The following is a 27,919-nucleotide window of genomic DNA, read 5'->3' as shown; positions in this document are numbered from 1 at the left end:
AGGAAGGCAATGCGTGCCGACAGCTTGCAGCACACACTACGCTACGTTTTGGTTTGGGATCCATAGGAAATTTTAGATCTGTCGGAACTTAAATCATTTAAATGATAAAGATTACCATGGCAACGCTGTAACAACTGCTTCTCCTCCTCCCAGGCCAAATGCCCTGAGCTGGAAGAAGCTCTGCTTAGGGCACGCGCCAGCTTTCCAACACCCCCTGCCTTCCAGAGGTGGAGAAGGCCTCCCTCCAGCCCAGGCTCCGCAGCAGCACAAAGGCAATTTCCAGGCTTCAACAAGTCCCGGAGGCCCCCAGCAGTGCCAGGGCTGATGCCACCAGCCCGCCGGGCTCAGCCCCAAGACCGAGGTCATACAGGTCTCCGCTCACCGCCCTGGCCAACAGCAGCCACGCCGAGGGCAGGAACTGCGCTGCGCCATGGAACACCTCTCTGCAAGACCCCAAGTTGAGCGACAGTGACACTCACACCTATATTGCCCAAAGAAAAGCATGCTTCAAAACAGCTGAGCTGGCGGATTCACCAGTTCCTGATTTTTGTAGCAACAGGGGGGCTGTTTCAGTAGACAACATTGCTCCAGCTACGCTGAGAAGCTCCAGACTGCGAGCATAAAACACGTGGAGTGCTCCTGCGCCGCACCCGATCACGCAAGAGGACACTTTAAGCACTACACCCTGTGTCACGCACCCGACGGCTCCTGGGAGAAAAGAGCGAAAAAAATAAAAGCCTGCTCCTAACCTACACGCTCCTCGCAACTAACAAAGGCAAAAACGACACGGCTCATTAAAGATCACCGTACCGACTTCAAAAAAAAAAAAAAAAAAGGCACGGGTTCTGCTTGCAGATGGTTTGCATTTAAACAGAAGCGAGGGCTGCTCATAAAACTTCACCCCGTGCTCGCTCCCGCAGGATGCTGCCCACCCCACGCCCCCAGCTGACAGCGGCCCCCCGGGGGCACAGGCAGGGCCCTCACCTCGTAGCCCAGGCGTGCTGCCCGCTGCAGGAGGGTCTCGCCCGCGTTCTTGTTGACGATCAGCCTGCGAGCCTCGGGAGGCATGGGCCGGCTCGGGGTGGTCTCCGGCGGGGGGCTGGCCACCTGCAGCGGCGAGGGCTGGGGGGCGGGCGGCAGCGAGGGGGGCTGCTGCAGGCGCTCGAACAGCTTCTGCTCGTAGGGCTTGGCCGGCGAGGAGTCGCAGTCCGAAGAGGGCTCCGGTCGCTTCCTGACCTTCCTCATTACCGTAACCTGTCAAAACCATTATCGGTTTAGGTCGTTTCTTTTTTTTTTTTTTTCCTTCCCCTCCTCGCTTTTACAATGCGGCGAGGGGATTGCATTCTGCCGGCGGAGAATTGCATTTCCCTGCTCGCACTGAATTTTTTAAGAAAGCTCCGCTACGGCTTTCAAATGCAAGGCTCCTCAATACCCGCAGTAGCAGCCTGAACAGGGGCAGGTTAAGAAAAGGAAACACAAAATGTGCAGAGCATACGCAGGAACGTCTGAAGGGAACCACCGCCACCCCGCACGCACGACAGCGCCGTAGTTTTAAGCGGGCTGGCTCCGCATTCGGAGGTGCTAGTGGACAATTAAGTCTAAATAAAGATACCTTATCTTCAGCATTTTCGATATCTGTGGTGTCGTCCCCTGTCAGGGATGACCTCCTTCTCCTCTCCTGCAGTGCCAAGTGTTTTGTTTTACACTGACGTTTCCCTGATGGCTTCTCACACTCGGAGTATTTCTGCAGCAGAGATGCAGGTTGGAAATCCTCCTCTTCATCTGTGTACAGCCCATCTGTCTTCCGGCTTTCTTTAATTTTCTGCTGTTTGGCAGCCAACCTCGAGGCTGGAGTACAGCTTGGCTGAGCCTGCCTTTTGCTGTTTGCATTGGTGGATGAAAGGCTCTTCATGTGCGGAGACACTGGGAATACAGGCAAGCCTAAACGGGAAGGAAAGGCATTACACGTTGCATGGTGTGTTAAAAGCAAAACATATTGCTAGCACTTAACACAAGCTCCTTGACTGCTTAAGAGATCTACCAATTACATTTTCAAATCATTAATATTTTAAGCGTTCCGCATTCAAATTGTAAACAGCATCTTGCAACGCTAATCGTCGCGATGCTCCGATAAAGATCGCGACACCAAATTCCCCGCCGCCCGGGTGCTGCAGGGGCAAAAGCCTGCCCGGCTGCGGGAAGAGGCCGGTCCTTACCTGGGACTGCCTCGTCTGGGTGGGAACCAACTGCTCCCTCACCCTGCAGGGCTTCTCTGCCTCCTCTGCTCGAGCTGCAGGGCTGGGGGGAAGGAGGGAGAAGGAGGAGAAGCAGGAGCGTGGAGAGCTCTTCGCGGGACAGCACCGATGGCAGAAAGAGGGGGAGCATCTCCCTGGCAGCAGTTTGACCTCGAAGCCAGAACAAGAGCACAAGAGGCGATGTGGGAAGCCCCGTGCACGCCCGCTATCCACAGCGTGGGACGGGGCAGGAGCAGCCAGCGGCTGTGTTCTCCAAAAGGCTGCGGGAGCAGAAAGCGCTGGGAGGCGAGGCACGGCCAGCGCCAGCGCTCTGCAGCCTGTGGCAGGATGTGTGCAGGGCTGGGTTTTCTCGGCGGATGAGTTAGAACAAGCTGAATCCCACAATCTGGGCCACATGCAAAAAGCATGGGTACTTTTTTCAGAGTGCGAGTGGGTTCTTTGCAACAAAACAAGGACAAGAAAGTTGACTTTTTATAGCCTGAATTTCCCTCGGGAAGAGAATTGAGGTGACCTCAGAAGCAACTCCTTTGCAGAAAAAAAATGAATTAAAGGTTGCTGGAAAGGAAGGGACACTTCAGCCAAACAATGCCACACCATTGAGGGAAGGTGCAGAAAAAACCCAGAGCACTTGAAAAAGGCTCCTTTGCTCTGAGGAGCCTCTGAAGTGATGCTACTTTCAGCACAGAAGAGATGGCAGGAGCAAGTAAGGCGCAAGGCTGCTCAGAGAACAGAAACCTTGATTTAAAGGGACTCGATCCAGAGCCAGTTGGTTAAAAAATATATATATATATAAAAATCTAGAATACTCTTAGTGGGCAGCTTCGTACTTCTGTCTTCCCTTAAATAGAGCTGTGAATGCAACTTGCAGAAGGCTTTCTGGATTAAGGATGAAAACAGAAATCCCTCAGTTCTTCAGAGCCACTTTCTAGAAAAAAATGCACACCGCGGCTTGCCAACCAGATGTCAGGGGATTTACAGGACACATGATGTGCAGATTGTTCAGCAAAAATCCACAAAATTTCGGGCTCTGCGATGAGACAAGATGCCTTCAAGTTGTAGGCTGAGCCTACTGATGCAAGGTCGTCTTTCCAACTCTGCACGATATAAGAAGAGTTTCTCATTCTCCTGTTCCCCACTAACCTAAGTGGAGGAGCCACTTAGGACAAAGCCCAACTCCAATACAGAAGCATCATCGTTATCTCCTTAACGACTTACGAAAAAAAATCACTAAGATGGAAAGCAAAAAAAAAAAAAAAAAAGAAGAGGGGGAAAAAGCAGGTCTGGAGAAGGAGAGAAGTACAGAAAGGACGGAGGAGGAATGCAGAGGAAGAGAAAAGCAGAGGAAGAGAAGCACGTTTCAAAGAACTGCAGGCTTTCCCATTCAGGGATGCCGTGGAAGTTTAATCACCACCAAAAACGTGCTCCCAGCCTGCAAGCTTGACGTGAACCCTGCGCTCCGCTCTGACCTCCACGGTGGTGACAGCAGGCACGGGGCTAAATGTGTGCTGCCGCTGAGAGATCAAGAGCAGCGAAGCGATGCCCAGGAGCTTCAGGATCAATAACACTGCAAAAGGCCGGCACTCTCCAGAAAAAGCCAAGCACCAGCCCAGGAAATGCAAGAAATGAGGGCTGAAAAAAGGCAAGTGGTTCATCCTCAAATCCCAGCCCATCTTTCTGGCCACGACACGCGCAATGGGAGAAGAAAAACAAGAGCGAGGATATCCCCTTAATATCCATGCAAGAAAAAAAATGTAGAAACAGGCCTTGGAGTGATGTGGGTTGTGGTGAGCCTGACTCAGAGCAGAATTAGCTCCCCTGCCCACAGGACCAAGCTGCACGCTGCCTTGTCCAGCTCCCAGGGGAGACGGATGGGGTGACCGCAGGGATCAGGGCTCCCGTGTTGGCCGGGGACCTGCAGGCACCACCTGGGAGCCAGAAACAACTATTTGCAGACACAGAGGGAAAAAGAGCTGCGAGTGACAGGGGATGTTCCCGTGTTCGAAACACCCGCTTGTGAGCCATGCGTTGGAGAAAAGTTTGAGGGCAGGTCCCGGGAGAGAAGGAAAAGCTAGAAGTCTACATCCCACTGTGACCACGCCACAGAGAATGCTCTGTTGCACAACAGGGGAAATTTCCCCGTCCTAGTGAGCTGCAGAAAAGGAGACTCAAAGGTTTACACTTCAGTGGGGCTGGGGGAGCGCCAGCAGAGGGATTTGAATGATCTCCAGTGCCTCCGCACAATGGCTGGTGCGGCACGATTTAGTCAGGTTTATGGGTTTATTAGAGGCTCCCAAAACCAAGTTTTCCATAGCCACGGGGTGACTGAATCTGAATACCTCTGGGGAAAGGGCATAAATCGGGAGGCACATTTTGATTTCCTGAGGTCATGTGTGAGGGAAGCCTGTTGCTACCATGCGAGGCATTGCAGGGGAAAGCTAGAGCATCCTTACACGATGTGCCTTCCTGTTAGCGACCTTCATTTAATCTCTACAAGGTATCTTCTTCTGAAAGTACAACGGGGAGCAGGTGATGGGCAGGGATGTTTGAGCTGATACCATGCTCACCAAAGCAGCACATAAAGCAAGGGAGGAAGACTGAAAGCTCCCTTTAAACTAAGTTTTGATCTCCTGTTCCACAAATCCTTTTGGAGAACCTTCCCCAACCATAAGCATCAAAGTCTGGGGTTTCTGCCCTCAGGTAAGCCTAATGAGGGGAAAGATGGGTGGGCACCTTTAGGACAGAAGCGATGCCAATAGTTCTGCCTGCGACCTGGAGATGCCACCCAGGAAAATTGTCCCCAAGTGCAGGACAACCTGGACTCAGTCCTTTCCTTGGCACGGGACAACGGGATCCAATTGCCTTGTTCTTCCCCCTTTTGTGGGGTCTCAGATGGATAACAGGTAAGGCTGACTGAGGGGTGGAGTGCCACCAGGCTTGATGAAGTTCCCAGCCCTTGAAGGAGCACAACCAACCAACTCAGAGCTCCCCACCACGGGGACTGCCCAGAAAAGAGGGGTAAGAAGCTGGAGGAGGGGAAGAGGGAGGAAGGGAAACTGCCAGAGACATGGCAAGGAAAGCCGATGTAGTTGAGGAGGTGACGCTGTAGGAGAGAGACACTGGGAAGACCTCAACACCTGCATGTGGAGCAAGCCCAGGACAAACCAGCCAGGCATCCCCAAGGAAGGAAGACGAGACTTGCTCCTGCCCTGGGAAAGGCAGAGAAGCCCAACAGTGCAGAGGGTGACGGAGGCGTTGTGTTCCCCAGACAGAACCACTAGCTGTCCTGACGCTGCTTCACGGGGTCCCCGCCACCCCAACCCAACCCCACGCGTGGTTACAGGCTCCCTCCCGCGTGGCCTAAGAGCCCGCTCGCTCCCTCGCTGGCCCAGAACCATCGTAAGCCCCCCACATCTCTAGAAGCACAAACTCCATCTTCACGTTATCTCTGGAGGGGTTATGGAAAGCCAGAACGCACACACACGCACAAACACGTAGTTACACGCACATACACAAACACATTTGCTTGTCTGCCAAATAGCAGCTACGGTGCAACTCTTAGAGAGGAGGTGTCAGTGCTTATACAAATGGACATCTACAGAAAGATAGATAAGATAGATAGATAGATATTTTTAAAATAAAGCTCTCGACAATTCCTTAACATCGGTGGCAGCATGCGTCACTGTAAATGCTAAAGCCAGCTGGTTTCCCTAGTAGTCTCTGCATACCTTGTTCATTGTCACTTGTTTTGAGGGACTCTTCAGACCAACTTCTATTGCTTTTGGCCTCTGACCTTTTCTTGGTGTGCCTTTCTTCTGTGAAGTCTTTGACCTTTGCAGTGGCCTCTGGCTGAACAGCCTCAGCTAAATCTTTCCTGCTTTGCCGGCCCAACTTGCCGGACGGGGATCTCTCTGGTGACACCTGCTGCTCCCATAGTTCCCTAAGATGCTGCAGGTGACGCTGCTTTTTGGGATGGAGCCCTGTTAATTCAATGCACACCTTCAGGTTGGTCACCTCATTACAATTGGGCTCTTCTAAGTGGTTAGAGGAATTGTTTGTCATTTCCCTCTCAGGCCAGTCATCTAATGGAAAAATAACTAAAAATTAATCAAAAAGCCCCCTCAACTTAAAACAAAAGCTACATTTCACTTTCGGGGCATATAGTCTCAGCTTTACCACCACACTATGCATTTTAAAGGTTCGCTCATTAAGGGTTACATGCACTACAGTAACTTGCACTGCTGTGGCTACAGTGTCCAATGACTAGTGCTTTACCCTCATATACCGAGGTTTTTATATATACATATATATATATACACATATATATACATACATATATATACATATATATAATTTTAAGTGAAATGACAGTGCTCACATTAGTAACTATCAAGTTCAAAAATGGAAACACATTAAGCCAAAGGGACGTTCCTTTCACAAGACATTCCTTGAGAGAGACCACAGCAAAATGCCAGCTTACCTTTGGAGCTCTTCTTCTTTTTTGCCTTTGATATAAGCTCATCCTGCAGCTCGTCCACAAAGCTTTCGTTTTGGCTGCCATCATTTTGCACTCTCTCACCAGAGTGTTTACGCTTCCTGTCCAGACGTGGACATGGATGTTGGCCAATATCTTCTGTTGGCTGGTCTTCCGCTTTCTCATATACAGAATGTCTCTCTAAGTAACATTTCTCATTTGAGAGATCTTTTTCCTCCGGAGTTTCAAGAAAGTGACCTTGGTTGTTTTCTGCACTGGCAAAATTACCTAGAAATATAAAATAGAAAAGACATAGTAAGTGCAAAAGAATTCATTGCGAGAAAGCTATGCTCTCCGATCCCTCCAATGTCATCCCTATCATGACTTAGGGTTTACAAGGCATGCAAATAAATACGAAATTGTACTTCAGAACAAATCTCCTCTGGTCAGCCTAAGTCGGCAGTTTTCTCAAGAGCTAAGTACCAATCCCCCGAAAGTACGATACTTGGTGCCGTTTTTTTAAATCAGTTTAAGAAGTATAAAATTCACAATACTTGTAGCCATAGAAACATCACAATATGCTTTTTTTAAATAAAGAAACATCTTTAGATATCAAAAGCACAGACCCTTTTCAGCATGCACCTCGCCCCAAAAAACCTTGGTAAGTGATAATCCAAGCTTCACTTTGCGACGACTTCCTTTTCAAAAATACTTTCTGACGATGATAAAGTATTAGTTTTTCACTAATTCATAATCTTTCCCTAACTTCGCGCATCGAAATGCAGATTCTGACTTAAAAGCATTTGTCCCTTCTTCTGGAGATGTAAGTGGGAAACGGCGCACGCACACACACACACAGGAATACCACTAAGAATAGCTATGATATTTTGCAAAAAGCTCTACTTGAATCCAAGGTTATAAAAAGGCTTCCTCACTTAAAGCAATCAGCCAGTCGCTGTATATCACACGATCTTTATCACCTTCTTTTAAAAAAGACCTCACTTATTCAGGGAGCATTTCCAGCAACAGCAACCAGGTGAGCTTTGAAAAGCCTCCCGGAAAGTGGCCTGACAAACTGGCACAAAAATATCACGTTGCCACACTTGCTGTGCCTTCACCTCCCCCCCAGCTCTCTTCCCCCAAAGTTAGGGACAGCTCAAGTGATTTAAATGGATGCTTGACTTAAAATGGCACTTCATCATCATCTTGAATGGGTAGTCTTTCCTTGGCTTAGCCAAATGAGTAGGCAGAGGTGGTACAGAGTGTGTGGCTGCTCATCAGCTTTCTATTTAGCCCTCATGGCTCAAAAGTGTATTTTCTCCACGCATGCCTGCTGCTGTTTGCCTCTACTCTCCCTCCTGCGTCCTGGCAGCTCACAGTCCCTCTTCCTCTTCGCCCTTCCTCCTCGCTTCCCTTCCCATTCATACATCTGCCGGTTCCCAGCTGGACTCACTCCCATCCCCAGCCTTGCAGACATCTCCTTCCTCCCCCCGAGCCTCCCCAGCCTCCTCCTCCTCACAGCGGGCCTCCAACTTCTCCACTTCCCCCTCACCAGGGCAGGGGCTGCCCCCTTTTCCAGCCCCCTGCAGCCCCTCTGCCCTCCCATTGGGTCCCAGCCCCACCACATGCCCCAGGGCACCCCGGGGTGCAGCCCAAGTGCATCCCACCCTGTCTGGAGGGCACCTTCCTACTGCTTTCACCACCATCCTTGAAATGCCTGCTGTCAGAAGGGGCAGGCAGAAAAAGAAAAAAGAAAAAAATAATAATAAAAAAAACTCTCTCTGATGAGATTTTTCTTCACCACAACTTGGAAAAGGCCCCGAGTACCACCCAGCTGTTTGCAGGCACCGGAAGACCCAACAGCATCGTTTTACACTGCTTGGGAAGCTGCCCGCCGGGCTGCTTTATAAAACAGCGGAAGATATTTGGCCAAGAAAAATGCAAACAGAAGCTGACTTTCTCCAGGCGAGCGTCAGGACCTTCAGGCCACTCTGCTATCCGGCAACCCTGTGTCCCCCAAACCCAGGCAGACTTTGGAAACACGCTGCACTTGTGCACGGGGCAGGGAGCAGCTGCACAGCACACCAGCCGTGGCTCACACTGAGGAGCTGGACCAGCAGCCTCTCCAGGATCCCGTTAGAAACACCTCTATCAGATTTCAGTTTGCAATTTTGATGCAAGCTGCTCTTTCGCTGTAAGGAAACATGGTAATTTCAGCCCTCTGGCCCCAGCAGCAGCTCCACACCACAGCTCCCGCTGGTCATCCCCAGGCCGGGGCAGCCCTGCTGCTCACGGCGCTGCCTGCCCCTAATAAAAGCAGGCACATCCCGACCGGCTCACGGAGGAGCTTGCGCGGGGTCAGAGGAAGCAGCAGCAGCCCGGGGAGGGCTTGGATGCTCTTAATCTTCGAGGCTCACAGGAAGCAGCAATCTAATTCCAGCCTGCCGCCACCGAGGGCGACCGGCTTCGGATTAATTCCTTTTCTACTCGAGGAGGGCTTGGCACGGCGAGGCAGCGCGCCGCCCGCCCGCAGACATGAAAAGGAGGGCAGGGACGCCGGCTGGCAGCTCTCCCCCGCCGGCGCTGCGGAGGACGGCGCGCACCCGCTCCTGCTCCCGCGGGTAAGAGCATGAAGCAAGCGACCTCTCGGCTCCGCTTGCTAATCCCCATTGCATAACCACCCTGCCGCGGCGGGGACGACGGGGCTGGGACGCTACGGGGACAGGATGCTATGGGGCAGGGACACAATGGGGCTGGGACAACACGCAGGATGCGTCCTCCCCACACCGCCAAGACTCCCTGCCTCCATCGCAGACCCTGCCGCACACCCAGGGGGTCTTTCCCCAGCAAGACCAGCAGAGGAGCACAGGCTCTGGTCGCACAGGCTCCACTCTGTCCTCAAAGTGTTTTGCCAACAACCTGGACCAGCCACAGTGCTGCCCCGTATTAAGGGAGAAACACCAGCTGGAGGCACGGCAGCGTAAGCCTACCTTGTGCCCTCAAGAAGAAGAATTTGTTTTCTTTTGTCCCCCACCCCTATGTATCTACAACATCCTCTTCTCTGCCCCAGGAGGAAAACAACAACAGAATACTTTGGGTTTTCGTATCATCATTATTCAAACAGCGAAGAGGTAGCCTGAAACATAGGATAAATGCAGAGTTCTCCTAGCAACACACCTCGATGAGTAAGGAGATTAAACTCTTACACGTGTTCCTTCCTCAACCCTCAAGCGCTCGCGACTCTCACCACAGCTGTGAGAACCAGTACCGACACCTCAAACCATTTCTTGCTGTCCTACAAAGCTACAGACGAGGAAGAATTAAGAAGAGGCTTCTTCACGTACGGTTTCTGCCCGAAGCCCTATTTCCTCAGCAAACCGGCTGCGACCTCGCGAGAAACAGTTACACACACAGGCAGCCGAAAAAAAAAACACCACCCGCACAAACTGTCCTTCGTTCTTCCACCTTCCTGTTGCGGTCAGCTGCTTGAGACCAGGGCCTCCCATGCAATGCAAACAAGGAAACACATCTTAGCGTTTAGGCTGCAATTCTTTTGTTCAAATAACATGGCAGCTATAAACAGCTTTTCCTCTTCCCCGGAGCAACCTCGTATTGCACTCACTTATGCAAGACACCCTTTATTCATCCCGGCACCGTAACGACCAGCCAAATGCTAAAAAACAGTACCCAGCATCGAGATCACAACGTGATTAAAAAATTCAGCAAGACGCCTTCAGCATCGAATTCAGAGCGTCCCATGGGGCAGAGGAAACATGGCTGATTTTGTCTTGTGTTGTTTTTTTTCCCCTCAAAGCATCCCTGCTTGGGAACTTTCCAGATTTGTTTCCTTCTGCCTGAACAAACAAACCACCGCCATCTCCCTGGGCTGACTTTTTTTTTTCCCCCTCTTTTTCTGCACTATGTCCCGTCGAAGGAAGGGAATAACTGACCAGGGCAAAGGACGCGTTTACTGCTCCGACCTTTCGTTTGTTCAGGCATATTCACAGCCCAACAACAACAACAAAATAAAGACGTGGATTACCACGCCACGTGCAAACGGGCAGCTCGCTCCGATGCTGAAGATGAGCCGCGAGCGCTCTGGCAAATCGCAGCCTTTGCTTTCACACACACAAACTGCTTTAACTTCTTCCTCGCGACCTCACGCCCGAAGATCAGGCTTTGAACCTATCAGGTCCTATTTTTCCTGGTTAAGGATTAAATGGGAAGTGTCTCCCCGCTGTAAAATTAGATGAGCGGGTAATTATGCTCCCGACGAAGAAATTCGCGGCGTGCAGAGCGTGTTCAATCTTTCACACTTCAGTATGATTTCCAATACCGCTACGGGAGCTCTGCTGCGTACCGACATGCGATCGTCACATGCCCGTATTGATGCGCGTGTCCATGCCAATAGCTTAAATCACTTGATCTCTGAACAATTCTCTGACTCATGACATATGCATCCCATAATTTACCATGTTTGTGCTATGGAAATGCACCGTACGAGCATTGCCTCAGCAACATTTACAAGTCACCTTGGCAACAAAGCAGCTTCGCTGCTGTTCTCATAATGCCCAGCAAAACCTAAACAAGATGGGAGAGAATTAAAACACCTCGAGGTTAGCCCCTGGCTTAAATTTCTGAGTAATCTGGCAGCGTGGCTACCTCCCTTAAATCAGGCACGAAGCTGCCACCTCTCTCCAGACAGCGCCATGAGGCTGAAGGCGGCTGGCAGCACTGGAAAGCTACGCGCTGTCCAGTCGGAGGAAAAGTTTAAGGAATCAGATATTGCGCAAAATCGCTTTTGTTGCCGCAAAAAAGATAAGTCAGCTCGTGTGCTGTACACCTGGGAAAATTATCGAGCCACAGGGCGAGCTTAAAAAAGAGCCCGCATCCCCTCAGGTGCCTCCGTGAGCACCACCTGCCTGCGTTATTCAGCCTGTCCTGGCTGTTGCGCTGGCAGATTTGGAGGAGCCGAGGGGGCGAGCAGCTGGCACGGCCCCGATCTGGCGCCGCAGGCGAGGCAGCGCCGCAGCCGCGGCAGCGGAGGAGCCCTGCAGGCAGCCGGCAATCACAGTTTCGGTTGCGGTTTTCCTCCTCCCTCCCCGCTGACACCAGCCAGGTGACGTGCTCCCGGCGGGGGTCTCGCGGGGCGCGCTGCTCTGCTCGGGGTGGAGGACCTCTGCGGCCTCCCCATCGCTCGCGGGAGGGAGGAAGGAAAGCAGAAGAGGCTCCAAACCAGGAGCCGTGTCGAGTTAGCGAGCTTTCAAGCCAAACGCAACAGCGCGGTTAGAAATTGGAGGAAACGGGAAGAAAATAGAGTTTCTCCCACGAGCAGCGGCCGTGGCTCTCGCCGGTGATAAACGAAGGAGAGGGGTGAGCGTCGTGTTGGGAGACGTGTCGGGAGCGCTGGCAGCTCGAGCCATGCCGGCACGCCGAGCACCGGAGGCAATCCCGAGGCGTGAAACTCGGCCTCCTGATTTATCAGCTGCTATCCCCGGGGGCAGAAGGTGAAACACCGCGATAAAAAACTTTTACTGAGGACTGAATCTGTACCTGTAAGTACTGGCTGCTGCACGGCCAAGCATGCGAAAGAGGAGCTCCCTCAGCAGAAAGGAGATGAGATTTTAGGGGTCTACAGATGCAGCCAGACTCTGAAGTATCACGTTAATTCAGGGCTAATTAGCAGCAGAGAGGAACGAGCTAACATAAGGCTGAACACGCTTTCATCTCAAACACATTTTAGCCAGCAGACCTAGACGAGACCATTTAGCCAGCAGAGCTGGAGACCTCACTAAGTGATGAATTTAAGGACGCGCCGTAACATCAGCCTCGTGCAAGGACGGCGGAGGAGAGGCTGTTTCAGCAGACAGCGATGCTGCACCGTCCTTCCTCCCCCAGCCCCCAGGGGGAATGCCCCACGTGCCCCCCACGTGCAGGGTCTCGCTCTGTCCCTGTGCACTTCCCCAACCCCACAGGACCCGGCTGGCCCTGCCACCAGGGCAAGCTGGCAGGAGGACCCCAGGGCATCAGCAGGGCAGCAGCCGCCGAGCTCTCAGCTTCAGCACGAGGACTGCAAGCACGGCGTTGCCTTCCTCCCTGGAGCCACCCCAAGGCACCGTGGTAAAGGGAACACCCGCCTGGCTTCCCGGAGGGAGCTCAGCCTCCCCGTCCCCACGCCGGCACCTGCTCCGCTCCAACAATTAAAACTTCCCCGTGCTGTCTGGCCAGGCCGACTGTTGTTCACGCTGTTATGTCAGTGACAGCGGTAGCGCAGTAACTTGATTTAGGTGAGTAACCGAGCAAGTACGATTGACCGGCATGCTCTCTGCCAAAAGCATTAAACAAAGACCAGAGCAATAATTCAAAGTTATTAAATTGCCCGAATGAAATCTTCTTTCTACTGGCCCTACTCATGAATCTCCACGTACAGAAGAGCACAGCTAACCACCAGGTTACACAAGTGCGTGCACACCCACAGATGCACACACAGGCACACGCGCTGTAAAGCCTGCACTGCGCTTCCTCTTGTTTCACAATACTTTCAGCATCATTTTTTTTTCTCTGGGTGGTTAACAACAACGCAGCAGCAGGGGGAACTGATCCTTTCCTTAATTATTTAGGTAAAAGAAAAACAATTTGGAAATTGATGGCAGCCAGATGCTTACCAACGGTTCCCAAATAAAAAGTGATTTTGTCTGCATGCGGTAAAAAAAGTTAATGCTGCTTATTCACATTTGCCTTGCTTTCGGGGCGGCGCTGCTGGCTGCTGCCTCCACGGCCCCAACACCTTGCCGCAGCCTCGAGGGAGCAGCCAGCCATGCCGGCCCCTGAGGACTGCATCGACCAGACGCCTGCAACCCCCGCCACTGCAAGAAGTCATCCAGGCAAACAAGTTTTGCATAATTTGGAGCTATACAGGTGTTTGTTTTTTTTATGGCTGAGCCAGCCCGGCACGTTCCTGCTCCCATCACCCTTCTGCCCTGGCCATGCCACCAGCACCCAGGGAGGCTGGGATTTGGGGCCTCATACATTCACGACCTGAACCAGCAGCACCACAGGAACACGAAGACTATCCCACGCGCAGCGCTGCTGCGAACTGCCGCGGCACGGACACACGTACACGCTTCAGAAAGCCATCGAAACTCGCTTACATCTGTCATTGTCATTTTGGTCAGCAATGGCATCTTCCAGAGCGACAGACTTTGGCTTCTTTTCACTGTTTCCTTTCAAGTTTTCCCAGTCTGCCTGGCTGAATCTGCAGACCTCTGAGTCTTTGGTAGCTGTTTGGCCTTCTCTCTCTTTCATCTCCAACTCTGAGAAGCGCATCATTGCACGCTAGAAAGAGAATTGATATGAAAAAAAAAGTCTTGCGATAAAAGTGACTTCATTTACCTTACCTTATATGAAAGTATTTCCAAAGAAAAATCTGCTCAAAACCAATGTTTGAGAGAGACAGCTTAGCGTAAGAGTTTAAATTACCTGACTTGTAAAACAGTATTCTAGCATCTATATGCAAATAGCCACACAATTCTTTCAAATGTAAGTAGATAAATATATATAAACATACATACTGTATATAAAAACAAAAACATTCCGTTTTGGAGGTAAGAGACAAAAACAAAAAGGAAAAAAAAAGGAAAAGAAAAAAACAACAAGAACAAAACACAAAACTGTACAATGAATAAAGACGACCATGGCCCACAAACTTCCCTTTGTGTATTTGGAAATGAAATTTAACTCAAAGGTTTATGTAAGAGTCTAGTAATAAAAATTTGAAGAACTGACCTCACAGTAAGCAGCAGGTAGACATAAAATACTGTCCTCTTGTAATCCTTCCATCTATGTAATTAAAATGGGCACTCAATGGATCATTTAGATAATTTCATCCATTTTTATAAGCACAAACCACTTCTTTTCTTAACAATGCAAAACAATTTGGCTTAACTCATCTGTTCATTAAAAGTAAAATACCTTAAGGCTATTCCTACACAGTATCTGTCTGCCATCCCTCAGCATCAAACCTCAGCACTGCTCCTACTCTTTACTACACATTCTCCTGGTGAAAACGTTGCATAAGACCCACTAATACATGGCTGCTACTCCTCTCCATCACACGTCACGTTTGGCATACTAATCAGAACTTCTGGATACACTTTGCTGGCTGACACTACAGGCCAAGTGAGAAATTACAGCCACCGCAAGCGCTAGCATAGCATGCATTCCTGCTCGACTCCCCTCCGTAACTGCAAAAACATTTCATACATACATTAACATTTCTATCAGATCTTATTAAGAGCCCTTTAAAACTTACTCGTGCACACATACAATAAAAGCCATACATACTCTTCTTTACGTAACCTCGCTTTAATTAACACGCTTCTTTTGCTATTTTTAACCATTCCTGACAAGCACGCCCTAGCAGAAAAAATCCCTATTTCCCCACCTGCGCTGCTTATACCAAACTTTAATACTTGACTGCAACTTACAGCAGAGAAATCACTTAAAAGCGCCGCGGTGGTTAAGCCGCAGGGACTCACCTGTAGCGCCCGCTGCTCCCGGCTGAGCTGACTCGAATCTGCGTACAGTTCGGTCGTCACACACTTGAAGCGGTCACCTACATAACCGGCAGAGTTTGCGATCCTTTTTGCCAGTTTAGATGGCTTGGGTTTCAATATTTTGCCATCTGCAGAGTCCGCGTCGTCGGCTCCATCTTTGGTATACGTCTGATTGGTTTCGAGGCTCGGCTGCGCGCTTCCCATGCAGAACTGCTTCGCGTCGTCCTGCACTTTGCCAAAAGCCAGAGCTGGGCCATCGCTCTCGTGGGCAGCTTCCAGGAAGGCAGGCGCGGGCTGAACGGCCACCCTCTCTTTATTTTGGCTTGCAGGTAAGTCCTCCTTCCTCAAGCCGAACACGGCCGAACCCTGGCCTTGCTTAAAATTATAGGTTTCGTGCAGATCGTTATTCCTTCCAAACTCCTCTCTCATCACAATAAAATCTCTGTGCTGAGACGCCTGTTCTACCTTGTGCTTCGTAGGGTCATTAGCCTGATTGCCGCTCTCGGCAGCGAAGCCGGTTTTTGTTAAATTCGTTTCGCTTTTAGCATCCTGCTCATCTCGCAGGAGGTCCGGGAAGAGGTGCTTGTCGCTTTTGGCAGAGTTTTTGCCGTGGCTGGAGCTCTGGTGCAGTTTCACGTTCTTGTCGCCAGCTACCTCGAAGTGCATCTTCCCGCCGGTCTCCAGCAGCTCGGGCAGCCTGCTGCGCAGCGCCGGGTCCTCGTAGCGCACCCTCTCGTGGGACCTCGACCTCCTCTCCGACTTCTCGTCCTTGCTCATCTCCAGCGCCGAGTGCTGCAGCAACATGGGGTGCACCATCCCCATGCCCAGCGCGTCTTGGTAGGTCATGAACTCGCCCCGGCCGGCCGGGAGGCTGTAGGGGAGGCCGGGTTTGGGAGCCAGGTGTCCAGGGTAGAGGCTGCCGTTGGGCAGCAGGACCGGGTGCGGGTACACGTGCCCCTTCCCGTGCAGGGACAGGGGGCTGATGGCCAGACCCTCCGGGACGGGGTACGGGAGGTAACTCCTGGGGTAGGGCAGAGGCGGGGAGCGAAACGCCTCGTTGGGCGGCAGAAATATGGGGCTGGAGGCCAGAGCGCTCTCGCTGGCCTTGAAATTAGCTTCCTGGCCGCAGGACTTGGCCACCTTATTGCTGTGCTTGGCCGAGGCGGCCAGGGGCTGCCCGACGTGCTGGATGACGGAGGCCGTGCTCTCCGCGCCGCTCCGGGCCGCCTTGGCACAGTCGGCGTTGGCGTTGGGAGCCGGCGAGGCTGAGGCCGGCCGCCCCCCCGTCGGCACCGTCCCCGCAACGCTACCGACCACCGCCTCCGTGCCGCCCATCCTGGGGCACGAGGAGCTCCGCTGCTGCGGGATCACCCAGTCCAGAGCCTTGTTTTTCAGCGGGACGCTTTTGCCACTCTCCTCACCGGGGCCGGGGCCGGGAACGATCCAGGAGGACGGCGCCGTGCTGATGATTTCGGGCCGGTAGATGGGGCAGCCGTTCCCGGGGGAAAGGGTCTCCTTCGGGGCATCGCCCCCCGGCAGCAGCGCGCCGCCTCCAGCCCGGCCGTGCACCAGCACCGTCGGCGGCATTTTTTTAACATGCTCCGCTTTGCCAGCGGCCTCGGCGTCAACCACCTTGGCCGACAGGTCCAGGGGCTTGTCCGTGACGTCTTTGGTTGGAGCCTGCTTTTCCAGGAGCGGGGGCGACCGGCTGTCTTTTCGGTCATGGCTGGCCTTCCTGACGTGCGGCGCTGCCTGGGCAGGCCCCTCGGCGGCCTCGCCGGCCTTGGGCAGCTTCCCGTTGGGCAGCCGCGCAGGTGGGAACTCGCCGCTCACGTTCAGGTAGGGCTTGGGGAGCGCAACCGAGGAGGAGGGCGAGGTGGCGATGCTGGGGAAGTGTTTGTGAAACTCGGCGTAGGCGTCCCCGACCTGGGCGGGCAGCGGGAGGCGGGGGGACGGCCGCGGCGAGTGGGGCAGCAGGAGCGCGGGGTCGGGCGCCATGCCGGTGGGCGCCGTCTTGGCGGCAGGGACGCGGGGCTGTTTGCTGTTCTGCAGGTGCGGGTAGGCGTGCGCCTCGACGGGGGTGCCGGGGCTCACCCCCATCTTCCACGACAAGCTCTTGTCCGGGCAGTGCACCAAGGGCGGGATGGCCGGAGAGGCCGAGGCGGCCGAGATCCTCATGGGCGAGGCGAGCGACGAAGGGATGTGCGGGGTGACGTAGTGGGAGGGAGGCAGGTACAAAAAGCGTTCACCGTTCGTGCACACGGGCGAGTAAGCCAGGTGCTGCGGTAAGCTGTAAGTGGACTGCTGAGGTAGCAATGCCTTGTACATGTTCAACGAATACTTATTTGGTGAGTCAAGAAAAGGGTATATGGTGGGTGTCGCCCCCTCCATGTAGGGATTCACCCAGGGGAGCCTTAGGTAGCTAGCACCATTGACACCGAGAGGGCTCTGCTTGTCGCTCGCGGCTCGGTCCAAGCCCAGCGTCTCTCCCGTCGGGACAGAGTTTTTTTGTATTCCAGGAGGCGTTTTGTATATAGCACTGAAGCCGTTCGGGCCTTTTCCAGCGACAGCTGCATTTTCTACCGCTTCGGTGGGATTAGACTTAAACTGAATCTCTGGATTTCTTTCAGGAGTAAATCCGAGACCAGCTATAGAACTCGTAGCATCCCGCGATTTTTCGGAGCCGATTCCACACAAGCTGGAATAGACAATACTACTGGGGACTCTGAGTCCTTCTCGCATAAGTCCAGACCTGTCCATACTCAGAGCTGCGAGACTGTCAATGCGATGGGCTGTAGTTGCATCCACCTTTACAGAACAAGAAATAGGTTACTTTCGCATTCTGCTAAAACTGCTACCGCTCAAACTACAGATACACGTCATCGTTTTGAAGAGAAACACCACCAAGGCAAACACGTATTTCGCTGGGAAAGCATGCACAAGGTTGACCGCGCCGGAAAGCGTGAGGACAGGAAGCTGCAGAACAACACAGACCACCGCAAACAAAAAGATAAGGATCACTCTACATCCGAAAACTAAAACCAAAGGCTTGAGGACCCATAGCCCAAACACCCAAAACTGGCCCAGAGCTGATGCTCAGTGGCACCGCTTCCGTGCAGCGCTGCACCAGCTGGCTCCAACTCCTTCACTCCAGCCCCACAGAGCAAGACGATGAGGATGAGGGCAAGGAGAGCAGAGCTTGGGGGAGAGCCAAGAGAGAAGGAGGGAGAGCATCTCCTCCTCCTCCAGGACCTCCTCCGCAGGTTGATCCGCAAGGCAAGGCATCTAAGCACGTGGCGCAGAGGAACATCTGCCGTCACTCAACAGCACAGCGCTGAATTTCTTCTCTGCTCGCTGCTCCCCACGTACACTCGAAGGAGGAAACTGCCAGCTTTGCTGAAATGTCGATGTGCTCAAGGATTAAACCCTCTCGTTAGACGTCGCAGTGTGCTGCGTGACATTACTCATGACGGAGCGCAGGAAAGACGGTGAAGTCACACAGCAACGCACACCAGAAAGTCAGAGCGGAGAGACTAACGAGACAAACAAAAAAGTCCCGTTTCACCGCTTCCCAGAAAGAACCCCTATGTGCCCGAGCACGGCTAGAACTGCAAGAAAAAGGTATTTTAATTGCTTCTCCAAAGGCAGCATGCACTAACGCCCGAGGGTGGGAGACGGGGCGGGGAGGACAGGCGCTGATGCAGTTTCAGCATGAAGCTACGGTTTCTTACCACACTGTGATTCAGGTGATTTTCCTCCCTCAACTCCAGTCTGCTTTTCGGTGCATCGCCATCATTAACTGGAATTTTCCTATTTTAAAAACAGAAGCTTATTATCGGGGGACATCCCATGCATTTCATATCAGCACGAGGTTGTATGGCCTCCGTACTCTGATTCCCCCAGAGAGGTCCCACACGACACCGTATTTATCATGCCGTGTACCGACGCACGGTGACTACTTCACGAAGCGAGGACCATTTGAAAACAGCTATAAAGGGTTTTGAAACTAGGATCGCGCCAAGCACGTCTCGGAGTAGTCTCTTCCAACACACACGACTGTTGCCAAGGTTTTCTATTTTGACCCCCCCCTCCCGCCGCCTTTTTTCTTTTCCAAGGAGAAAATACACCATTTTCAACATGCCCTTTTCACGTTCCATCCATAAACACGGCAAAGGAGAAAATTAAAACACACACACTTGTATCACACGAACGTCAGCTGTTCCATGCTAAAGAGGGAGCTGCACATCTGTGCCATACCAGTGTTGCAGCACTGGGACTTGTTATCACAGAAAGCACCGATAAAGAATATACCTTAGTGCCAAATTTCAAATCCCAGGGATAAAAACCGCTGACATGTGGCAGAAGGAAAGTTTCATCATTACCCCAAAGAACTCCTTTCAATCAGAGCACTTAAAGGCACACCATCGCTTAACTGGGAAACGCAACGATAACGCGTTCGTTCCGTCAGCGACACGTAAAGTCGTACCTAAAAAGCTGTGAGGAAAGGTGGGGGCTGCCAAGTGAGACGTTTGGCTGTTTTCCTGCAAGGTTATGTTTGCAAGTAGTTTTCCCTGCAAAACCCCAAAAGTTTCCCCGGCTTCTGTGAGGCTTTCCGCACAATGGCGAGAACACAGGCTCAAAGGGAAGGCAGAAAAACACTAAAACCACACAAAATTGGCACGGGGAATTGAAGGCGTACCTGAAGCTCCTGCTGAGCACTGCTCTGCTTCTTAAGAAGCTGGGTTTTATGCGAAGAGGGCACTGCAAGTGCCTGCGTCACCCCAGTGAAAATTATTTAAAAACGCAATTTTAATCATCAAATGAACAATATTTGGAAGAAAAAAAAGCGGGGTCAAAGGGAAATTCACTTCTGGCAGGCGGACAGGCCACTGTTCCTATCACACAGGCCAAGCTGTTTGTTCGAAGGCGGAGAACACCGAGCGCCACGTCCGAGTCCCCCCGCCGCACAGAGCCACTGCGCAGCGCCTGCTTTAATTCCCCTTCACAAATATGAAATAATAAATTAATTGTAAAAGCGCGTTTATAGGCTGCTTTGGGGAGTAATCTCTTTAAAGGGCGTCCCCGCTTCGCTGACCCAGGTTGCCTGTTAAATAGTAAATCACCAGCTGCTCTACCGCTCTCGGGCACGGCTTGTTTCTCCCTGCCTTCCCCCTCGGAGCCGGGCTGATCTCGATGCGAGAAGGCAGCTCCCTGCTCCGGCACCGGGGAAGCGAACGAACTCCGAGACCTGCACGCTGCAGAATTACGGCGCGGTTTAACTCGCCAGGAGCTTAAATATTTACCTGTCTTCATTAATTCCACACATGCGGACCCTTTCATTGCTCATCCAGCTATGAACGTTGCCATACAGGGGAGTTGCAGAAAGCATGACGTCTTCTTAAAAATCGCTGCTTTTCTTCACGGTTTTATATTCTATTAAAAAAAAAGAAAGAAAAAAAAAAAAGTTGAGCAGATTTGTCTAGGAGGAAGTGCAAACATCACAGCGGAGCAGCCAGCCTCCCTCCGGGTAATTAATAATGAATGCAGGATTGGTGCGGGGAGCGAGCTGCCTACGTTAACCGCTAAGGGAGATACCCTGCAATAAAGGAGCAAATTGAGGGCATTTATAGGTCAGAGGAGATGGATCTTTTCCCCAGCGCGCATCCAGAAAATTAAGAATCATTCCAGGCTATCGACAAATAAAACTTTCTCCGCCGCCTTTAATTTGAACACGAAATGATTCAGCCGGCCAAGTGCGCGCCGGTACCCAAACGTTCACCTCACAGGGGCTGAAAGAGCAGGGGAGCCCCTGGGCGCCGGGGACAGGCTGGAAACCACCCGCAGGCAGGCAGGCAGGCTGACAAAAGACCCACATTGGGAACGCACGGGAGCAGGATGTGCATCGCAGGAGCAGCAGCCCCGCACCGTGTGCGTGAGCCGCGCCGAGGGCTGGGAAGGCGTTCACGTGAGGAGCGAGACCGAGGAGCCGCTTTTCGCGGAAGGGAGCCAAATAAAAACCTCCCCTTGAGCGTCTGCACATGGCTAACTTGGAGAAAGGGGTTAAAAATAGTAAGTGGGTTGGCGAGCTCCCCACCCCTTGATTTGATTAAGCACCGAGCCCTGGTGGCTTCTGCATCGGAGCTGCTGCTGCTGCTGCGAGTGCTTTCAGTAATTCAATGACGCCTGCTCACTCCAGGGAAAGAAATCATTAGCGGGCTCGCTGGAGAAGTATTAGCAGTCCAAGAGGATCGGCGCTGCGTGCAGCGGGAGAGGCAGGTGAAAGGTAACCGCATTTTCGCGTCCAGCGGCGGAGGGGAATGCCTCTCCCTCCCCACCACCTCTCCTCACGCCACCTCCGCTCGCATTAAATTCTAGTTTGCTGCATGAGTGAAGTGTCAGGACAAGCTGCGTTTTATTAACAGGATTATCGCGGCGCATGATTTATTCCAGTGCAAGATTTTAATTGCTCTTTGGAGGTTGAGTCGTTTCTTTTGACTGAGCTTCAGCCTGCATCCTGCTGCTAAATGCTGGGTTAATAAGTAGGGGGAGCCTTTAATGCACAGGATATCCCTCAGCTCTTCCTCTCTCACAAAAATAGAAGCCTTTAAGCGGGAGGCATGATACTCCTTTTACACACACACAAGCCAGTAACGGGTGATTGACCACTGGGAGTTTAATGCATAACGTCTCCCAAAGCATACATGCTTCCCCAGCAAACTCATTTCCTTTGTTAGGCTACAGAATATGCAAATGATCACTTTGGCATTTAATGGGGAAGAATCCCAGATTGTGCCTTTAACACAATACTTCACACACGTTCAGAGAGATTTAAGAACTAAAACGGCAGGAAAGCCTTGTTCCCGAACACTTTCTTCTCCCTTTAGAGAGGCCTTTTGTGCAAAACTCCACGTCTGGAACAAATGTATATTAATGAAACGGCGTGTTGACCCTCCTCTCTCCAGAACGGTTAGCTTTCTATAATGAAGTCCACAAAAATTGCTGCGAGGAAACAAAAATCTGCGGAGATTAGATACCGCGCTATCATTCAGGAGGAGTTATTTCACTGGAAAGACGGTTTCTGGACAGATTTACTGTTTTCCAGATGCGCCGCTCGTAATGTTTTCAATAGAGGCAGCAGCAGCATGGCGAGAGTGATTTAGGGTTTTACATAAGGTTAGTAGCCGCCCCGTGCGCTGCATCAGCTGCCAGCAACGGGCACGGGCTCGCAGGAGGCCGGGATTCGCACCCCGCTGGCTTTTGGGGCGTCCCACTTTCCCCACTGGAAACGTATCAACACGATAAGGCACTGTGCCTCAACCAGAGCCATCCGTCCCCTGACACGTGCAGATAATGAACCACCAAAGTCGCGTGGGGGACCGCTGGGCTCCCCACGTGCAGCGGGTGACCCGGAGGCCCCGTATCCCTCGGGCACAGCGGGCCAAAGCCAACCAGGGCGTGGAGAAGCGTGGGCACAAAGCCCTCTGGGCACCAAGCTGCCAGCCCCGTCCCCAAAAGCCGCCCCTGGGCACGCACGGCCCCGGGTGCACGCGTGTGCGCGTTCCTAATCACCGCCCTGATGAACTTCTTGTGAACTGCTTAAAAGTGGAGGTCTGCTGAACGAGCAGCGGCGCCACTGCCAGCCATAATTTCATTGCAACGAGCAACAGACTTTTAACTCTTCGCACACCCCTTCCTTCCCTCCTCCTCCTCCCTCCCACCGCCTGTCCCCAAGGGGGGACAGCAGCCACCCGCCGGGACCGGTGGCATGCCAGGGACTCCGTCAGATGGCCAGGGGCTCCATCGGGTGACCGGGGGCACCGGCAGCCCTCGGGGCGGCGGGGGGGCCGTGGGGAGGATGGAAACGCTCCTATTTATACCGCACTTCCGCGGGGGCGGGCGCAGCCGGCCCCGTTATGAAACCCCGACGGCAGGCTGAGCTGAGCGCTCCAGCGCACACTGCGAGGTACCAGCGGCGGAGGAAGCCAAGGACACGTCCCTTCTTCTTCCTCCCCCCTCTCCTCTTCTTCCCCCCCTCTCTCTCCTCCCCGTCGCCCCCGCGCCGTGCCGGTGCCGGAGCGCCCCGCGGTCCCCCGGGCGCCCCCGCAGCTCGGAGCAGGGCTCGGCCGCCGGAGAGCGCCCGGCATTTCCTCCGGGAGGTGTCTGGCCGATAAAGCCATTTGCGGCTAAATATAGCCGGTGATGCACGGAGGGAGGGGGGCCGGGTGGGGAGGAGGAGGAGGAGGAGGCGGCGGCACGGGGAAGGGGGGGGAGAGGGGAAGAGCGAGCCACGCAAGGCACACGCGGTTCCGCAGCGATGCCGCCGTGTGAAACCAGTTGTGAAAAGCGCCTGCAAGCACTAACCTGCCTCCCGGCGTGCTGCCGAGCGGCGTGCCGAGCCGTGCCGAGCCGGGAACACCCAGCGCCCCGCGCCGCAGAGGCAGGCACAGACACACACACGCACGCACACACACACACACACACACACACACACACGGCGCTGCTCGCTCGGGCAGCCGATTAAAAAAGAAAGGGGAAAAAAAAAAAAGGGAAACGTTTCGGGTCTCCCTCGCAACGTCAACAGACTTTTGGCAGCCATGGACGCCAGCAGCAGCAAAGTTTTGTTAACGCGCTCCTGGCGTGGAGACGAGAGAAACCCGGTGCCCGCGGGGAGGGGGAGGAGGAGGAGGGGAGAGAGGGGGGAGGAAGCCTCCCCGTGCCCTAGGGGACAGCTGGGGAGGGGGGCAAGCCCTTGTCACCACCCCCCTGCGAGGTGAAAACCCGGCCGCGGGAGGCTGGGGGGGGAGGGGGGAGGATTTAGGGGGGGCTGGAGGAAGCCCGTCGGGGCCGGCGGCTGCAGCGAGCCAGGAAGCGGGGCGGGAGGAGAAGTGCAGCGGCGCACGAGTTCCCTTTTGGCGCCTTTACTCTTTCCACCTCCGAGCTCCGCCTGGCAGCCCGCCAGTTTCCACTTGCACAAGCCACAGAGAGCCCTCGGCAGCCGTCGGGGAGGAGGAGGAGGAAGGGGGGGGAGGACAGAGCAAGGGGGGGAACTCGGCTGCGAGCCGCCGAGCGAGCGAGCGAGCGAGCGCGCCGGTGGCACCGGCAGGCGCTTAAGCAAACAAGGCGGCCTTTCGGAAATTAAAAACAATGCAATAAATTACCCCCCGCACCCCCCCTCTTCTTCTTCTTCTGCACCCCCCCACCTCCCCTTTTCCCCTCCTGCCTACCGCCGCCGCTTGGTTCCAGGCCACTGAAAGGATCATTTCTAGATTTGTGAAAATCCCTGCGAGAGGGAGTGAAAAGCAATCGGGGACTCGTAGCAATCGACTTCGATTAGCCCTCAGACCGCTCATCTGGAGCTTGATTTAAAGGGCAGCGCTTGCGCGGTATTTATAAGCTTAAATGCGGGCAGCTGCTTATGAATGTGTTTAGCTCCCTCGTTTATCTTGTACCTCCGACTTACATATTTACGACTTATAAAAACAACGACCTGTGCCACCCGCCCGAAAGGAGGCTTTAAAGCCACCGTGTTATTGCGCCGTTTACAACGCGCCGTATAAAGCTCTGGCAGCAGCCAGCGAGCTAATATTAGACGAGAGCTTAAAGTAGAGGGGTGGCTGCGCTTTTCTTTTTTTTTTTCAAAAAAATAAAAAAAATACCACGGGTTATTTTCTGCAATCTCCACACGGCATCACCGCTAGTGACACGTTTTGTAAACCAGAGGAGGAAGCTGCAGCCTAAGTAGCCGCCGCTCGGATCCGCGGATTAGAGAAGAAGTTTGACCTTTACCCGGGACGTGTGGCATTTCATTTAACCATAAAGCTAAGCACAATGCGCCAGCGAGATCGCTAAACCGATTTAAAATACATCTTGAGTCATGCGCCACGGTGCTGCGCTTCGCTTTCGGCAGCGCGCAGGCGAGCGCAAAGGGGTCGGCGGCTATTTTAAGGCTCCTGCCGCAGCCCCCCCCCCTCCTGACGGTTCCCCCCCCACCCCCCATCACGTGTGGGACGGCGACCGGGACTTTCTGCCGTGTAAACACGGCGCTGCGGAGCCAGCCGGGGCCGCCGCTCCGCTCCGAGCCGCCGGGGCTCCCCCCCTTCCTTTCCCCCGACGGGGGGCACGGCCGCGGGGGGGCCGCTGTGCCGCGCCCGGCTCCGGCCCGGCGGAGATTCTCCCCCCCCTTTTCATCTCCCCCCGATTTTTCCTTCTCCTCCCCCGCCCCGATGCTCCCGGGGGGGCTGCGCGCTGCGGGTCCCCCCCCTTTTCCCGGTCCCCCCCCCCCGCGCCGTCTGTCACGCCTTGGCCCCTGCACAGCCCCGTCGCTGCGCCGTAGCGGCAGCAGCGCTTTCCCCCTTTCCCATATGCTGCGAGGCGAATCATTGCATTGCTCTCAGCGCCGGCTGCAGCCAAAAAGGGAAGGGAGGAGGGAAAAAAAAAAAAAAAAAAAAAAAAATGTTTTAAATTAATGATAAGCCTAGGAACCGGGGAAGGGGGCGGGGGAGGAGGCCAATAAGGGAAAGTTAAAATGGCTGGCGAGCCTTCAAATAACCCTGCCCGGAGCCCACGGGGTGCTGCCCGCCGGGAAGCCCTGGGGAAAGCCCCCACCGGGCTGCTGCTCCGTGGGGGCGGCCCCGGGGGCCCGGGCTGCCCCGGTAACAGGCAGCGCCAACACCTGAAGGGCACGGGACAAACACGGGTTGGGGAGATCAGAGAATGCCGGGGGGGCTCGCCACGGGGCTGCAAAGCTCCCCCCTGCCCACACGCACCCCCGGGGGGAGGTGAGACGGCTGGTACCCAACTTGGAGGCGTCGCCGCACCGAGGATTTCCCGGGGATCCGAGGGAAACACCGCCCCGGCGGCCCCGCACCGGCCCTCCGACACCCAATTCCCTCCTGCCCGGTGTGGGCGAAGCCTCCCCGGCCCCGAGCACACGCCGCGGACCCGGGGGTGCCCGGGGGGGCTCCGGCAGGGCCGGGGCTTTCCCCCCGCACCCGGTTCTCCCCGGCACCGCCGCCAACAACGCTCCCGGAGGCGGCGGTGGCGGGGGGGGGAGCGGCAAAGCGGTGGCCCCGCGGCGAGCCCCGGCCCCCCCCCGATTAGCCGGGCCCCCCAGGCGAGAGCCCGCCTCCCCCCCCCTCCGTCGCCCACCCGCCGCGGCATCTCCCTACCCAGGCCGTCCGCGCCATTTTAGAGACACGCACACACTCGCACACCCTCGCACACCCGCTCGCACACACGCACGGGAGCGAGGTTTCCGCTGCTGCTGCCAGAGACAACAGGCAGCAGCCGAGCCCCGGCTGCGAAGGAGGAGCAGCGGCGGCAGCGGGGGCGCCCGGGCGGCCCCGGCTCTTCCCCCCTCCCCCCCCCTTCTCCTCCTCCTCCTCCTCTCCTCGCACACGCCGGGCACAAAATGCGCACTCGAGGTAATTGCAGCCCGCAGCCGCGGCCAGGGGAAGGGAGGGCGCTGCCCTGCGCGCCCCCACCCCATTAACCCGCCGCGCACTCGGCAGCCCGGGGAGCCCTCATTGTTGCCTTGATTCCGTGTGGCTTTTGCTTTTCAGGAGGGAGAGGGGAAGAAAAGAGAGGGGAAGGGAAGAGAAAAGGAAAAAAAAAAAAAAAAAAGAAAGAAAAAGAAAAATACCACCAAGCCAGCCCCTTCCCCCGCCCGTCCCCCATTGTTCGGCCGCGGGAGGCTGGGCGAGCTCAGCGCGACGGGCTCGCCATTCACCGAGCCGTGCCGTGCCGTGCCCCCCGTCCCCCCTTCCATCTCCGCAAACTTCAGGGGCCGGGGGGGGGCCCCCCCACATCGCCTAAAGAAGTCCGAGTGCTCCTGCGAGCGAGACTTGGGCGAAAGGCTGCGCTCACTTCCGCGACCCTATCCCCGCAAAAATACCGGAGCACGGCTCCCAACGCCCCCCCGGCCGCCCCCCAGGGGCTGTGGGGCTGATTTTGGACGTGCGCCCTCGCTTTCCCTCCGGCCACCCCCTGCGCACTGAGAGCCCCGGCGCGGAGCCGCCGCGGCACGCCGGGCGGGGGCGGCCCCCCCTCACCCCCCCGCATCCGTCGGGCACGTTGGGAGATATTGATCACGGACGACTTCATTTTGCATAATTGCGGCTGACAGGGCCTGTGGTTCCCTCATTTACGGAGCAACAGCTCCGAGGGGCTGATGGATGGGGAGAGCGGCTCCCCCCCACGCGCTCCCCCCCCCCGGCAGCCCCGCCGGGGAACGGCGGCTCCGCGCCTGCTGCAGCAAATGGCCGGCGCCCAGCGGCGAAAATCCTCGGCTCGGGGCGCTCCGGCTCTCCTCGGAGCCAGCGGGCCGGCCTGCAGGGCTCCCCGCTCCCCGCAGGGCTTTGTCTGCACGGCCCCTGCCGGGCCGGCTCGGGCCCCAGGTGCGCGGAGACTTGGGTGAAAAAGTGCTTGGGAAGTTGGGGCTTTTTCTCCCCATTTTCTCTCCCCCCCCCCCCCCCCAAAAAAAAAACAAACACCTTGCTTTCTCCTAAACAATGCATCAAAACCAGCCTCGCCCCAAAGTTTATGTCGGGCGCACGGCGCTAACGCTTCTCCTTGCCGGGAAATGTGGTGGTGTTTGGGGGGGGGGGGGGGGGGGGGGGGGGGGGGGGGGGGGGGGGGGG

The 27,919-nt window shown here is 54.7% G+C and overlaps 1 protein-coding gene across 5 annotated transcripts in view; it reads right to left on the bottom strand.

The window, feature by feature from the left end:
* LOC118156973 (BCL-6 corepressor-like) overlaps window positions 1–20,714 on the bottom strand; it is a 33,461-nt gene extending 12,747 nt beyond the window's left edge. Inside the window, exons 1-9 of one of the 5 annotated variants that reach the window (XM_035311211.1) lie at window positions 20,585–20,714; window positions 19,013–19,091; window positions 15,264–18,089; window positions 14,512–14,565; window positions 13,878–14,061; window positions 6,733–7,014; window positions 5,981–6,334; window positions 1,613–1,941; window positions 985–1,254 (exon numbers count right to left, since the gene is read on the bottom strand). In XM_035311211.1, coding sequence (XP_035167102.1) covers window positions 985–1,254; window positions 1,613–1,941; window positions 5,981–6,334; window positions 6,733–7,014; window positions 13,878–14,061; window positions 14,512–14,565; window positions 15,264–18,089; window positions 19,013–19,091; window positions 20,585–20,670 — 4,464 coding nt within the window. In that variant the 5' untranslated portion in view covers window positions 20,671–20,714. The remainder of the gene's footprint in view (window positions 1–984; window positions 1,255–1,612; window positions 1,942–5,980; window positions 6,335–6,732; window positions 7,015–13,877; window positions 14,062–14,511; window positions 14,566–15,263; window positions 18,090–19,012; window positions 19,092–20,584) is intronic. The other 4 variants (XM_035311213.1, XM_035311215.1, XM_035311212.1 and 1 more) reach the window with 4 other exon arrangements.
* Window positions 20,715–27,919: the final 7,205 nt, after the last annotated feature.

Source organism: Oxyura jamaicensis (genome assembly GCF_011077185.1).
Source record: "Oxyura jamaicensis isolate SHBP4307 breed ruddy duck chromosome 1 unlocalized genomic scaffold, BPBGC_Ojam_1.0 oxy1_random_OJ106662, whole genome shotgun sequence".
NCBI lineage: Eukaryota > Metazoa > Chordata > Aves > Anseriformes > Anatidae > Oxyura > Oxyura jamaicensis.
The sequence above is the reverse complement of the archived record's forward strand: the minus strand, read 5'-3'. Positions and strand labels throughout refer to the sequence as shown.